At 42.3% G+C, this 12,148-nt stretch overlaps 1 protein-coding gene across 4 annotated transcripts in view; it reads left to right on the top strand.

The window, feature by feature from the left end:
• LUZP2 (leucine zipper protein 2) overlaps positions 1-12,148 on the top strand; it is a 458,345-nt gene that overhangs the window by 377,815 nt on the left and 68,382 nt on the right. For all 4 annotated transcript variants that reach the window (XM_065592548.1, XM_065592549.1, XM_005300314.5 and 1 more), the window contains 2 exons: positions 7,047-7,121; positions 11,116-11,280. In XM_065592548.1, the coding sequence (XP_065448620.1) occupies positions 7,047-7,121; positions 11,116-11,280 (240 nt within the window). The remainder of the gene's footprint in view (positions 1-7,046; positions 7,122-11,115; positions 11,281-12,148) is intronic.

Here is a 12,148-nt window from a genome sequence, read left to right as displayed (position 1 = left end):
GGTAGCACCTGGCCTACAGCCAGAGTCCAGAGATTTCCTGGCCGTGGCCCAATCTCTGGCCAGGATCCATTGGGCAATGTACATAGGCAGACTTGAAGGCAGAATTCAGAGCAGAAACTGATTTTGCGTTCCTACCACAGACATGCAGGTCATAGATTGCCAGCCACGAGACACCAATGATTATGGGGAAGTGCGGTGAATGGATTGCATGAAACCTTACAATTCTTCGGTGATTCTGGATAACAGCTTACAAGGGCACAGTCTCCTATGTCATTGGGTCCAAGGACACGAGCGAGTCATCTACAGTCTCTGAGATCAGGGATTTGGATTTGACTCCACTGCGATACCCAAGGCGTGTGTGGCATTGGTCTCCATGAAGTTGTTCACTGCCCTGGTGTTCACGAGAACCCGTTCTGGGGGAAACTCATTGAGGCGAACCTGGGTTGTGGAAGCAAACCTGAACTTGGAGGTGTAACAAGGACTCGCCATTCCTTCAGCATGCTTCAGTAAGGGGATGAATGGCTCATGGCCCACCCAGACTGGCTCCCTTTGCCATGTCTGGGCTCAGTCATTTCACAAATTTTGCTGGACTGGGGCCCATGATGGGCAGCCAAAAAGTGCATGACCAGGTTCCCCACAGTGGTTGCAACAGCATTCTCTTTCCTTGGAGTCATATGGATGTGGGCTGCATTGAGTTGAATGGACACTGGGCTGGGGACTGTTACCAAGGAGTATTGGCAGGGATGTGGCACAAACCCCTTCCTTTCTTTGCATCGCTCAAGCAGTTTGTCACTGAGTACAGCAAGGTCAGCAAAGGCATCCAAGTGGGTCAGGGTTCCCACGTAAGCTAGTATGTCTTTGACTTCCTTGTATAATCCCCATTGAAACTGGTAGAACTGGGCCACCTTGTTTTACCTGGTGTCAGAGATGTTTCATCTTAGGTGGGTGACATAGGAGGTGACCAACCTCTGCTCCTGTTGGAGTTTTTGTAGGGTTGCTCTGGCTGAGCGAGTGCAGTGGAGGTCACTGAAAATGCCAAAAAAAAAAAAAGGCTAAAGGAAGGTAGAATTGTAGAATCATAGAGCCATAGAAGATTAGGGTTGGACGAAACCTCAGGAGGTCATCTAATCCAACAAAGCAGGACTAACTCCAACTAAATCATCCCAGCCAGGGCTTTGTCAAGCTGGGCCGTAAACATCTCTGAAGAGGGATATTCTACCATCTCCCTAGGTAACCCATTCCAGTGCTTCACCACCTTCCTAGTGAAATAGTTTCTCTTAATATCCAACCTAGACACCGCCACACTGCAACTTGAGACCATTGCTCTTTGTTCTGCCATCTGCCACCACTGAGAGCAGCCTATCTCCATCCTTTTTGGAACCCCCCTTCAAATAGTTGAAAGCTGCTATCAAATCCTCCCTCACTCTTCTCTTTTGCAGACTAAATAAGCCCAGTTCCTTCAGCCTTTCCTCATAAGTCACGTGCCCCCACCCCCTAATCATTTTCATTGCCCTCCACTGGACTCTTTCCAATTTGTCCACATACTTTCTGTAGTGGGGGGCCCAAAACTGGATGCAATACTCAATCTGCTGGCAATGCTCCTACTAATGCAGCCCAAAGTGCCATTAGCCTTCTTGGCAACATATCCAGCTTCTCGTCCACTGTAATCCCCAGGTCTTTTTCTGCAGAACTGCCACTTAGCCAGTCGGTCCCCAGCCTGTAGCAGTGCATGGGATTCTTCCATCCTAAATGCAGGACTATGCACTTGTCCTTGTTGAACCTCATCAGATTTCTTTTAGCCCAATCCTCCAATTTATCTAGGTCTCTCTGGACCCTATCCCTACCCCCCAGTGTATCTACCTCTCCCCCCCCCCCAGCTTAGTGTCATCTGTAAACGTGCTGAGGGTTCAATCCATCCTATCATCCAGATCATTAATGAAGATATTGAACAAAACCGGCCCCAGAACAGACACCTGGGTCACTCCACTTGATACTGGCTGCCAACTAGGTGTCTCAGTTCATCAGCACAGGGCTTCCTTGTTCTGGCAGGGATGTGGCCCAGTCTAACAGCTCTTCTGTTAGGAGGCTAATTACAAATTCTACCTTAGCCTGCTCGATGGGATAGGACATGGAGCAGAGGAGGAACTGCAAATAACATTGATTAAGAATCCCCCTGAATTGTTGGTCTCTGCTGAAGTGTTCATGGAGGTGAACTGTCAGTCCCATATTTGGGGAGGCGGGGGTCTGGCATGGCATGACACTTGTCCAGAGTACAATATTCTCACCTTGGAGCCAGTGGTCTGCTCCGTCAGAGACTAGTTCTTGGCGGCATACTGTGCCAGTTGAGTCCACTGTGCAGTGTTTTTGTCATGTATCTGAGTAATCTGCATCGACAGGGTCTGGTTCTCAATGTTGGGAGTTCCTCCTGGGGATGATCATCCCATTCAGGCATTTCTGGTGCCCTTTGAGATATGCCAGGTAGGGGATGACCTTATGCCTCCATGTTCCCACAGGACTGGCCATTAGCTTGGATTAGGAGTGGTCCAGGTAAGTTGTCAGGGTCCTGGGGTGGGACTCAAGTGACTTGAGGTCAGACTTACAGGCTAGTTCAGTACTAGAGGTCAGAACCTGTGCCAGGGTTCTGGGTCCAGAATGAGGGTCAGAATCCAAGTCAGAGCCAAAGTTGATGTTGGGACTTTGGAGGCAGAGAAGCAGTATTAGTTATGGTAGCTTGCTGGGGATCCATGTTGATACCTGGACACTTCCTTCTACACCCTGTGGACTTATACAGTGTAAAGGGACCAACTGGAGCCCTCCAGTGGCTGCCAATCAGGTGTTTTGGACAGGACTTCCCATAGTGTACGTGTGCTGCAGTTTGTAGGTGGCAGGGAGTGGCTGGGTTACTGCTGTGGCCAAGTGGCAGTCTGGAGGTGTCTGTTGCCTGGTCAATCTGCTGACCTGAGTTTGTGTCCTGCCCATCCTTACAACATGAGATTTTTAGTCCAGTAGCAAGGATTGTTAAAAAAATTTATCTGAGGGTAGTAGAATCTGACTGGAAAATAGCTAACGTCATATCTATAATTAGGAAAGGGAACAAAAGTGATCTAGGCAATTTCAGACATGTAAGTCCGACCTCAGTAGTGTGCAAGGCTTTAGAACAAATTGGGAAGGAAAGAATAATTAAATGCATAGAGGTAAATGATAAAGGGGTGTAATGCAACATAGGATTACCAACGGTAGATCATGCCATATTAACCTGATTTCCTTCTTTGGAAAAATAACTGATTTTTTAGATAAGAGAAATTTAGTGCACTTGGACTTCAGGAAAGCATTTGGCACAATGCCACATGGAGAAGTATTAGTTATATTAGGGAAGATGGGGATCAGTACACAAACTGTAAGGCAGATGAGGAACTCTCTAAGGTAGAGAAGGCATTTGATTGTGCTGAAAAGTGAATTATCACACTAGAGAGTGTTGCTAGTGGAGTTCATCAACGATCTGTCTTGGGACTAACCTTATTGATTATTTCTATTAATGATCTTGGCACAAAGAGTAGGAGTGCACTAATGAAATTTGCTGATGATACAAAGTTGGGAGGCATTGTCAATACAGAGGAGGATTGGAACATCACACAGGAAGATCAGGATGACTTGAAGACTGGAGTAACAGAAATAGGATGAAGTTCAATAGTACAAAGTGAAGGTCAGACACTCTGGGTCTAATAATAAGAATTTCTGCTAAAAGTTGAGGGCCTGTCAGTTGGAAGCGGGAGAGAGAGAGAGAGACCTGGGCTTGTGGGTCAATCACAGGATGACTGTGAGCCACCAACATGATGTGGCTGTGAAAAAGGCAAATGTGATCCTAGGATGCATCAGGTATGGCATTTCTAAGAGAGATAGATAAGTATTAATGCCATTGTACAAGGCTCTGGTGAGACCTCATTTGGAATACTGTATATAATTCTGGTCACCCATATTCAAGAAAGATGAATTTAAACAGGTGCAGAGAAGAGGTATAGGATGATCAGGAGAATGGAGGGCCTCTCTTAAGAGAAGCAACAGAGAGTCTTGTGGCATCTTTAAGACTAACAGATGTATTGGAGCATAAGCTTTCGTGGGTGAATACGCATGCATCTAACGAAGTGGGTATTCACCCACGAAAGCTTATGCTCCAATACATCTGTTAGTCTTAAAGGTGCCACAGGACTCTGTGTTGCTTTTTACAGATCCATACTAACACGGCTACCCCTCTGTCTCTTAAGAGAGGAGACTGGAAGAGATTGGCTTGTTTAGTCTAGCATAAAGAAGGCTTACTGATTGCTTTCTATTAATGCACTAGGGATGTGTGATGGGATATTCAAACTCCCACTGGGCCTGAAGTTGTTAAAGGGCAATACTGAGCCAAGGTAACCCTGCCCCTCCAGATCTGCCACACGTGCTGCCCGGAGGAGCTCAGAAGCCTAGGCAAAGGATGGTGGACAGGCTGCATGAGAGAGGAATCCTCCTGGAAGCCGGACAGAAGACTGGTCCTGATAAAGGACCACAGAGCAGATAAGAGAGAGCTGATCAAACTTACAAGTGCAATTGTATGACAGAGTTGCGTGTGATGGTAGGTGGTGGAGGTCAACAACCGGGGCTCATTTCCAGTTTCTGTCTTCTGTCCCTAAAAGCTCATGCTTTGGGGGTTTCAGACAACCACTTGCAGGGGTCAGGAAGGGATTTCTCCTCATCCCCCTCCAGTGTATTCTGGGTTGTTTTATTTTTATCTCCTTCTCTGATGGCCTGGCTTGAGATGAGACTGGATGGGGAAGGCCAGGGCTCTGAGGTGACACTGAGCATTCTTTCTCTCACATGCTTGGCTGGTTGGTTCTTGCTCACATGCTCAGGTTCTTACTGGTTTCCATATGTGGGGCCGGGAAGGAATATTTTCTCAGATAAGATTGGCAGTGATCTTGGGGTTTTCTTGCCTCCTTCTGCAGCACATGGGTGCAGGTCACTTGCCAGGATTAGCTGGGTATATCTCACTCAATCATTTCCTTGCCAGTGCAGGAAACTCCAGCACTAGTAAATCTCAGTCCTTCCTAGTCTCTACTTATGACACACAATAGTTTAGTCTCCTGTGGGCTGTAATACTTTTGGTCTGATTTAAGTTGCAGAGTTTAGTGGGTGGGTGCTGGGTGGTGTTGGTGGCCTGTGATATACAGGAGGTTAGATTGGTGGTCCCTTCTGGCCTTACATGCTATGACTTTAAAGTCATTATAATCTATTGGGTTCATTACCTCCCAGGTCAGGATTGTGAATGGCTGGCATCAATGAGGACAGTCACAAAAAGTAGATTTTTGACCAAATGGTCACAACTTTATTGTAGCAATAAACACCTGAAGGCTTCCTCACTTGGCATCAATGAAGAGAGGGGAAGCAAAAACCACCTAAACTCATCACCATGTTTATATGAACAACAAGAATATCTAGAGTTAATGCTAACAGAGGAGTGGAAGCAAATCTTCCGATACCCAAATCTTGAGCAGCTTAACTGTCCAAAGTCTAACCAGTCTAAAGAGAGGGGCTCATCAGTCCTGTCCCATTGTGCCTACATAATAAACCGTAAGAGTTTAGATATGAACAAGTGCCTTTTTTTCACATCAGCAGGAGAATGGAGTGCCATGACTCTGACTGTCATGACTTTTGTTAGTTTGTCAGACATTTAAAACTATATATTTAATATAACTCTTTGCTTTTAATTCTGTGCATGACATTCAGTTAATTTTCCATTGTTCAACCACCTACAGCATAGCCAAAGTTTACCAAATAATAAAATAGGAAAATGTCACACACAAGATCTTTAGCAGGGTGGGGAGTAGGTAAGTCAGACATCTGGACTGTGGTATCTCTGGGAAAAATTAGCAATATGTTTTAGCAATTGGTTGTTTGTTTAAACATTTACAAAGGCCTAAAATGTGGTGTCCTTTGACTGATGAGTTAGAACCTTGCAGATCTATTCATATGCAAAAAATGCACAATGCCTCATTACAGTTTCAGATGGAAAAGACAGCCATTTGGTCCCATGTCCTTTCCTCCCTTCTCCTTCATTAACATTGAAAATATCTACAAAGCTATTTATATTTGCAAGTAAAACAATAAAACAAAACCAAAAAACCACATCTCTTTAGTTACATGGTAGGTGCTATTACATTATAGGTGTCACAGGCATAGGAAGCTAGAGACTCTTAACTCCTTAAAATTTAAATTCCCTACTAGAATTTTCTTTCTCTGGAGGGAAAATTCTATTGAATTATACTGAGTTCCTGGGGAGGAGGGGGGATTACTCCCTGCTGTTAATTAAGGAAACTCAGGTAGACTGCTGTAAATGTAACCCAGTGGAATGACTCTGCACACACTTAACATTTCTCTAAATTACCAAGGTCTCTTTCTCGAGAAAACTCCTCCTGTGTGGGGTTAGCCTGGGCCCCTGGATTTGGACTCTACACTGTTTCAAAAACAGCCATTCCTATACCCCTTCCTTTGAGTGCCAAACACAAGAGGAGGGAGAACCAGAGTTGGAGTTAACTCCATGTTTACCAGGGAGTATGCCCTGCAGCCTGTCACAGTATGTAAGTATGGTTGTTTGTGCATGTGTATCTGTAGTCTAATTTCCAGTTTAGTAGAGAAAGTCTGAATGGCTAGGAATACAAGACTAGCCAAGCAACAAAAACTATACTAACACTTTAATTTTTACAAAAGGTACTCTACGTTGGAGTTTCTAAATTCTGCAGAACACATAGAGACTTTTCCTACTGCCACTGATGTTAATGACTAAACTTCCATTGACATAAACAGGGCAGCATTGGTCCCAGTTCCCACATAAAAAGCCACATTTTCTCAGTAAAAATATCCCTTGGGGCTTGGTCATCTGGCAAGTAATTTTGACTTTAATCTGCAAAGTTAAACCCTTTCCTCTCTCACAGGCATAGCACACAAAATTACTGGGGAAATGATTGTATTGTAAATTACATCAACTACTTTTTTTTTTTTTTTTATTCCCACAGGCACAACAGCTAACAGATCTGGAGCAAAAGCTAGCAATTGCAAAAGATAAGCTGGAAAAAGCCGCCCTTGACAAAGTAAGAATTTATCTGGGTGCTATAAACGTGTTTAGCTCTATTAGCTATGGACACTTCAGTGTAACTTGACAAAGAAATACAAAATAAGGCATCAGTTCTGCAAGGACTTAAACATGCATTTAATGTACTAGGAATACTCCCACTGAAGTCAATGGAACTAATCAGTGCATAAAATTTAAACTCAAATGTAGGGTTTTCAAGATTGGGATCAATAAGATTAAAAGTAAACTGTCTGAGAAACTCATACCAAGCCGAATTCTAAGGTTACCTTGCAACAAAGAGATGTTGATACTTGATCAACTTTTGGGCTAGATTTTAGCATTTAGCCACAGTCCCTAGTCTGATGTAGTTCAGATGTATATAACCCCATGGGAATGATTGAGTCACAGTCCATCTCTCACCTCCTGGCAGTGTAGAGGAAATGTGCAATCTCAAGGGATAGCTTAGCTTGTACGGCATTCTTCCCTCAGGGCACCCAGCTAGCTCTGCAGGCCAGTTATTGGTTGCGGAGTATCGCACAATGGATTTGCCTCCCCCAGCTGCTTTTGGGGTGTGTGGAGGAACAGTCGTTGATCTCCCACAAGTGTGGAACTGTGATTATCCTGGACTTTCAGTGAGGTGGGATTGAAGGGTCGCTGAACCCTTCCCAAACTCCATTTGCATGCTCACAAAGGTCAGGTACAATCTTACACTTTGTGAGTAATAGACCTAGTTAGAACTAGTCAAATTTTTGCAACTGAATGTTTTTCCATTGAAAAATGCTGAGTCAACAAAATTGAGATATTCTATTGGACATTAGAATACAGTTAGAATTCTAATTGAGCAAACCAAGCACCAATTAGCTAAATTGTTAGAATAAAAATTACAAATGACTGGATGCTCACTAAGCAAATCAAGAACCAATTACCTATATATAATATAGTATATAATGTATAAAAGTTGAGTTGATCAAGGCGAAACAAAATGTTGTTACCTTATTCAAATGAAACAATTTTGACCTTATTGTAAGAAAACATTTCAGTAACATCAAAATGAAATGTCACTTACTTTTTTTTTCCAAAATAAAATTTTGATTTATTGTTCCAATTCAGAACAAAAATAAATTTCAGAATTTCTGTGGAACAGGAATTTGGGGGTTTGATCAGCTCTAATTTTCACCAGTTGCTCTTCTTGTTTTGATATGGTAACTAATGTGATGACCACTCTGCATTCTCTCTAAAAGCATTAAGCTAAGCTCTTATACTGCAGGGGAGAGGGGGAGCAGGGTTGGGAGGTAGAAGATGGAGAGAAATGGAGTCTAAGAAATAGAAAAAATAGATACTACTACTATACAATATTAAGCATAATTCTAAAGTATTTTTATTAAATGTGCTTTATTTGAAAATCTTTGGGTTTCTATGATTTGAACTTGTTATTCTCCTTCCACTGAGCTAGAAGACTTTTGTCTTCATCAAATTAATGCCTTAATGTACTGACCTCATAATGTCAGCACACACAGGGTCTGGAATATAGGAAGGATGATAGAAGAATGTACAGTTTGGGAAATATAACAACTTTTGGAAATGGATTGCATTGTATAGCTATTATATAGTATGTTTTGAACCACAGTCAGATATGTCAGCCAACACCTGAAATTGGATCCAGATTCTTGGCTCCAATTATATTCCCTTGTGCCACTCTGATGGTATAAAGGAAGCTTAAAACTCACCTAGTTGGCCAAAGGGTGATTCCCTGCCTATGCTTTATGTAACTGCCCCTCAGAAACCCAGTGTAGGAGATATATTTTGTAGAAGGGGGAAAGCTGGAGTGTGTTTAGAGCCATCACAGTCAACTATAAAAGGAGTCCTGAGGCTTTTCAGATTTATGAGTTGGCCTCCAGCAGCCCTGGGGATCAGGTGAGTACAAAAATCATATAAAGCAATTCTCTTTCTTTCCTCTCACCCACCCCGTGTCAGGCCTTGCACTGTGAAAAGCTCAACCAGACTCAAAGATCAAGCCTTTACTCTTTAATGAGCCCTTAAACTCAGGCAAAATGCTTTCCTATTGGATGATTTTTATTTACTTACTCTGGCAAGCCTACACAATCACTGCACTGAGTTACAGATGTTTTCCCCACAGTAAGGAAACAGGAAAACTATTCTGTTTTGTCCTTTTTTTTCTTTTCTTTTAAGCTTCTGTCCATCTCTTGTTTCTGTGATTATCCTCTTCTGATATGAATAGGGCTTTTGCAATAATGCTTCATCACGCCCTTGGGAGTTTTCATACTGGTGTTTTTTTTTCTTGACTAAAACCCAAGTTGTGCTCTCCTGGGTACCAAACAGGTCCATTTATGTGATTTATCTCTAGGTTCTAATTTGGTGGAAGCAAGATGGGACTGATCAGTTCTATTCTTCTCTAATAGATAACACATCATAGTTATCAGGATATAAAAAAATGGGGAAAAAAATCTCAGAATGTTTGGTATTGGTTACTTGGCTTAGCAGTGCTAAAGGCATGCCGAATTGCACTAGATATAAGCAGCTAAATTACGTCAGATACACCTGTAATACAATGTGGCCCTTTCTCTCTATTTTACATGTTACTGTATGTTTGGAACTATCTATCTATGGCAAGGTCTACACTACGGGGGTGGGGGGTCGACCTAAGATACGCAACTTCAGCTACGCGAATATCTTAGGTCGACTTACCTGGCTGTGAGGACGGCGGCAGTTCTGGAGTCGATGGCAGAGCGATCGGGGATCGATTTTATCATGTCTACACTAGATAAATCCAATAAATCTATCCCCAATAGATCGATCGCTACCCGCCGATCCGGCGGGTAGTGAAGACGTGCCCTAAGGTACTTATCTGGCCCCATTATCATAGTATCTGAGCACCTCATAATCTTTAGTGTATTTATCCTCACAACACTCCTGTGAGGAAGGGAAGTTCTATTAACCACATTTTACATGGAGGGAACTGAGGCACTGAGAGGCTAAGTGACTTGCCTGAGTTCACACAAGGAAGCCTTTGGGAGAGCAGGGAACTGAACCTAGAACTCCCAAGTTCCAGGCTAGAGCCCTAACCGTTGAGAAATTCTTCCTCTCTATGCTTACAGCACATCAGTTGGACAATCTCATTAGTCCATAAGAGAGTGGTCTGCATCCCTTTCTATAAGACTGTTATACAACTCCTTTGCAGTATCGTGCCACTCATCCAAGATACTCAGTATTTCTATCCAAATGGGATATTTAACTTTCTTTATTTAAAAGATCACTGTTCTCACAATATGTAGGAGGCTCTCCCTATAATTATACCATAACTCCCAGTATAATTATAGGAAGTACCTCCAAAATATTTTGAGAACAACAACCCATTTTACTATTCACAATTCCTGGATCCTGAGTGTTTTTTGTTTTGATCGGGACCATGGCAATTTTAAAATTTCCCAATCCAAACAAAACTATGGATATATTATTAACTATGTGAAAGCATAATTGCATATGAGAGATAGAATCTTTCTGTAACAATAAATACACTTGTGCAGAAATACTGAGGATCCTGAATGAGTGACACAATACTAGATACCCACATGTATGTGTATGTTTGTATGAAACACACAAATGAACATCTGTTTCTCTCCAACAAACCTAAAAACAAAGGCTGTTACAGCCCTGACGTTTGGTAGATTACTCAATAGTTCCTTTTAATATAAGTGGTCTTTACCAGGATGTCATATTGAAGTACAATTTTAAAGTTGTATGAGAATGGAAGGGAGTTTACTGTGACTTTCCCAGTCTGTTTGATGTACAGTGTACATACTGTAATCCACGGGGCAATTATGTAAAGGGTGAGTTAAATTGCTTTAATTTCCTGTTTTAATAAGAAAGATTCCTACATCTGTTGCCAAGTGTTTGGTTCAGAGCAGAAAGAAAACAGGCTATACAGTGTAGCTTATCTTTAAGAAAACAGTGTAGCTTATCTTTAAGAGCTGATGACTTCTCATTTTCCCCAGGAGTCACAGCTGAAAGCTCTGAAGGAGACTGTACAACTCTGCCTGTCTTCCGTTCTGCACAATCAACCGCCTGCTACGAATATAATCCCTTCAAAACCAACTGAGAAGCTGACATCCCAAGTTACAAATGACTCAAAAGTTCCATTTCAAGTGACAAACACCAAGGTACAATTTCCCCCCTATTTATTTTTTTTAAAACCGCTTTGAGAGTTTGTCCTGTAAGACCATCAAAGTGGAACTAAGGAGGATTTTAAATTCATTGAAAGATCAGGATGAATTTGAAGATAATTCTAAGCCTATTTCTGATGTCACTAATGTTACTTTTAAAAGTTGGAAAACAGCTACTTTTCTTGCTGGTGAACAAAATTCTGTCTCTGCTGTTAAATGGAACCTGTTTTTCTAGGAAGGTGAGCTTGTGGATACAATAATTGATTACATTAATTCATATTGGTTTTATAATTAATTGCCAGGCACTGAAAATTGTGTTTGATGTTCTACAGGCCTAAATGGCAAGGAAATTTCTGCCCACCATGTCTTCCAATATAGATGATAGACTTAGAAACACAAGATGCAGTGGGAGGCCCAAAGGAAGGGAATCTCTCTTTATTTGTTTTTCTCAGTTTGCTGATTGATTACATTTGGGGGCCATGCACAAGAGGTGGCTCTTTAGAGTGATCCCAATGAAAGCACACTGGGCTTGGGAGAATGTGTGAAGCATATAGGTGCTGCATGGAAGAAGGCATGAATTGAAGAAAAAATGAGACAATTAGGTCTAGTGGGCTTGAGCTTGGATTTAGAACTGGAAAAACATGGGTTCAAACCCTGTCTTTGATATTGATTCTACTCCAGTGCCTGTGTTTTCTGCAAGGTCCAATCTGGTATGTGTACTCTCAAGCAACCTATGAGCACACCTGTCAGATCAGGTCAGCAGGAAAGATAAGTGGGAAATATCTAATTTGAGGTTCTTGTCAGGATATGGGTCTCAATTAGGCGCTTGGCTCCAGGATTTAGGCAGCTGCTTACATGTCCAACA

The sequence above is a fragment of the Chrysemys picta genome, chromosome 4 (genome assembly GCF_011386835.1).
Source record: "Chrysemys picta bellii isolate R12L10 chromosome 4, ASM1138683v2, whole genome shotgun sequence".
NCBI classification, from domain to species: domain Eukaryota; kingdom Metazoa; phylum Chordata; order Testudines; family Emydidae; genus Chrysemys; species Chrysemys picta.
This window is presented reverse-complemented; position numbering and strand designations above follow the sequence as displayed.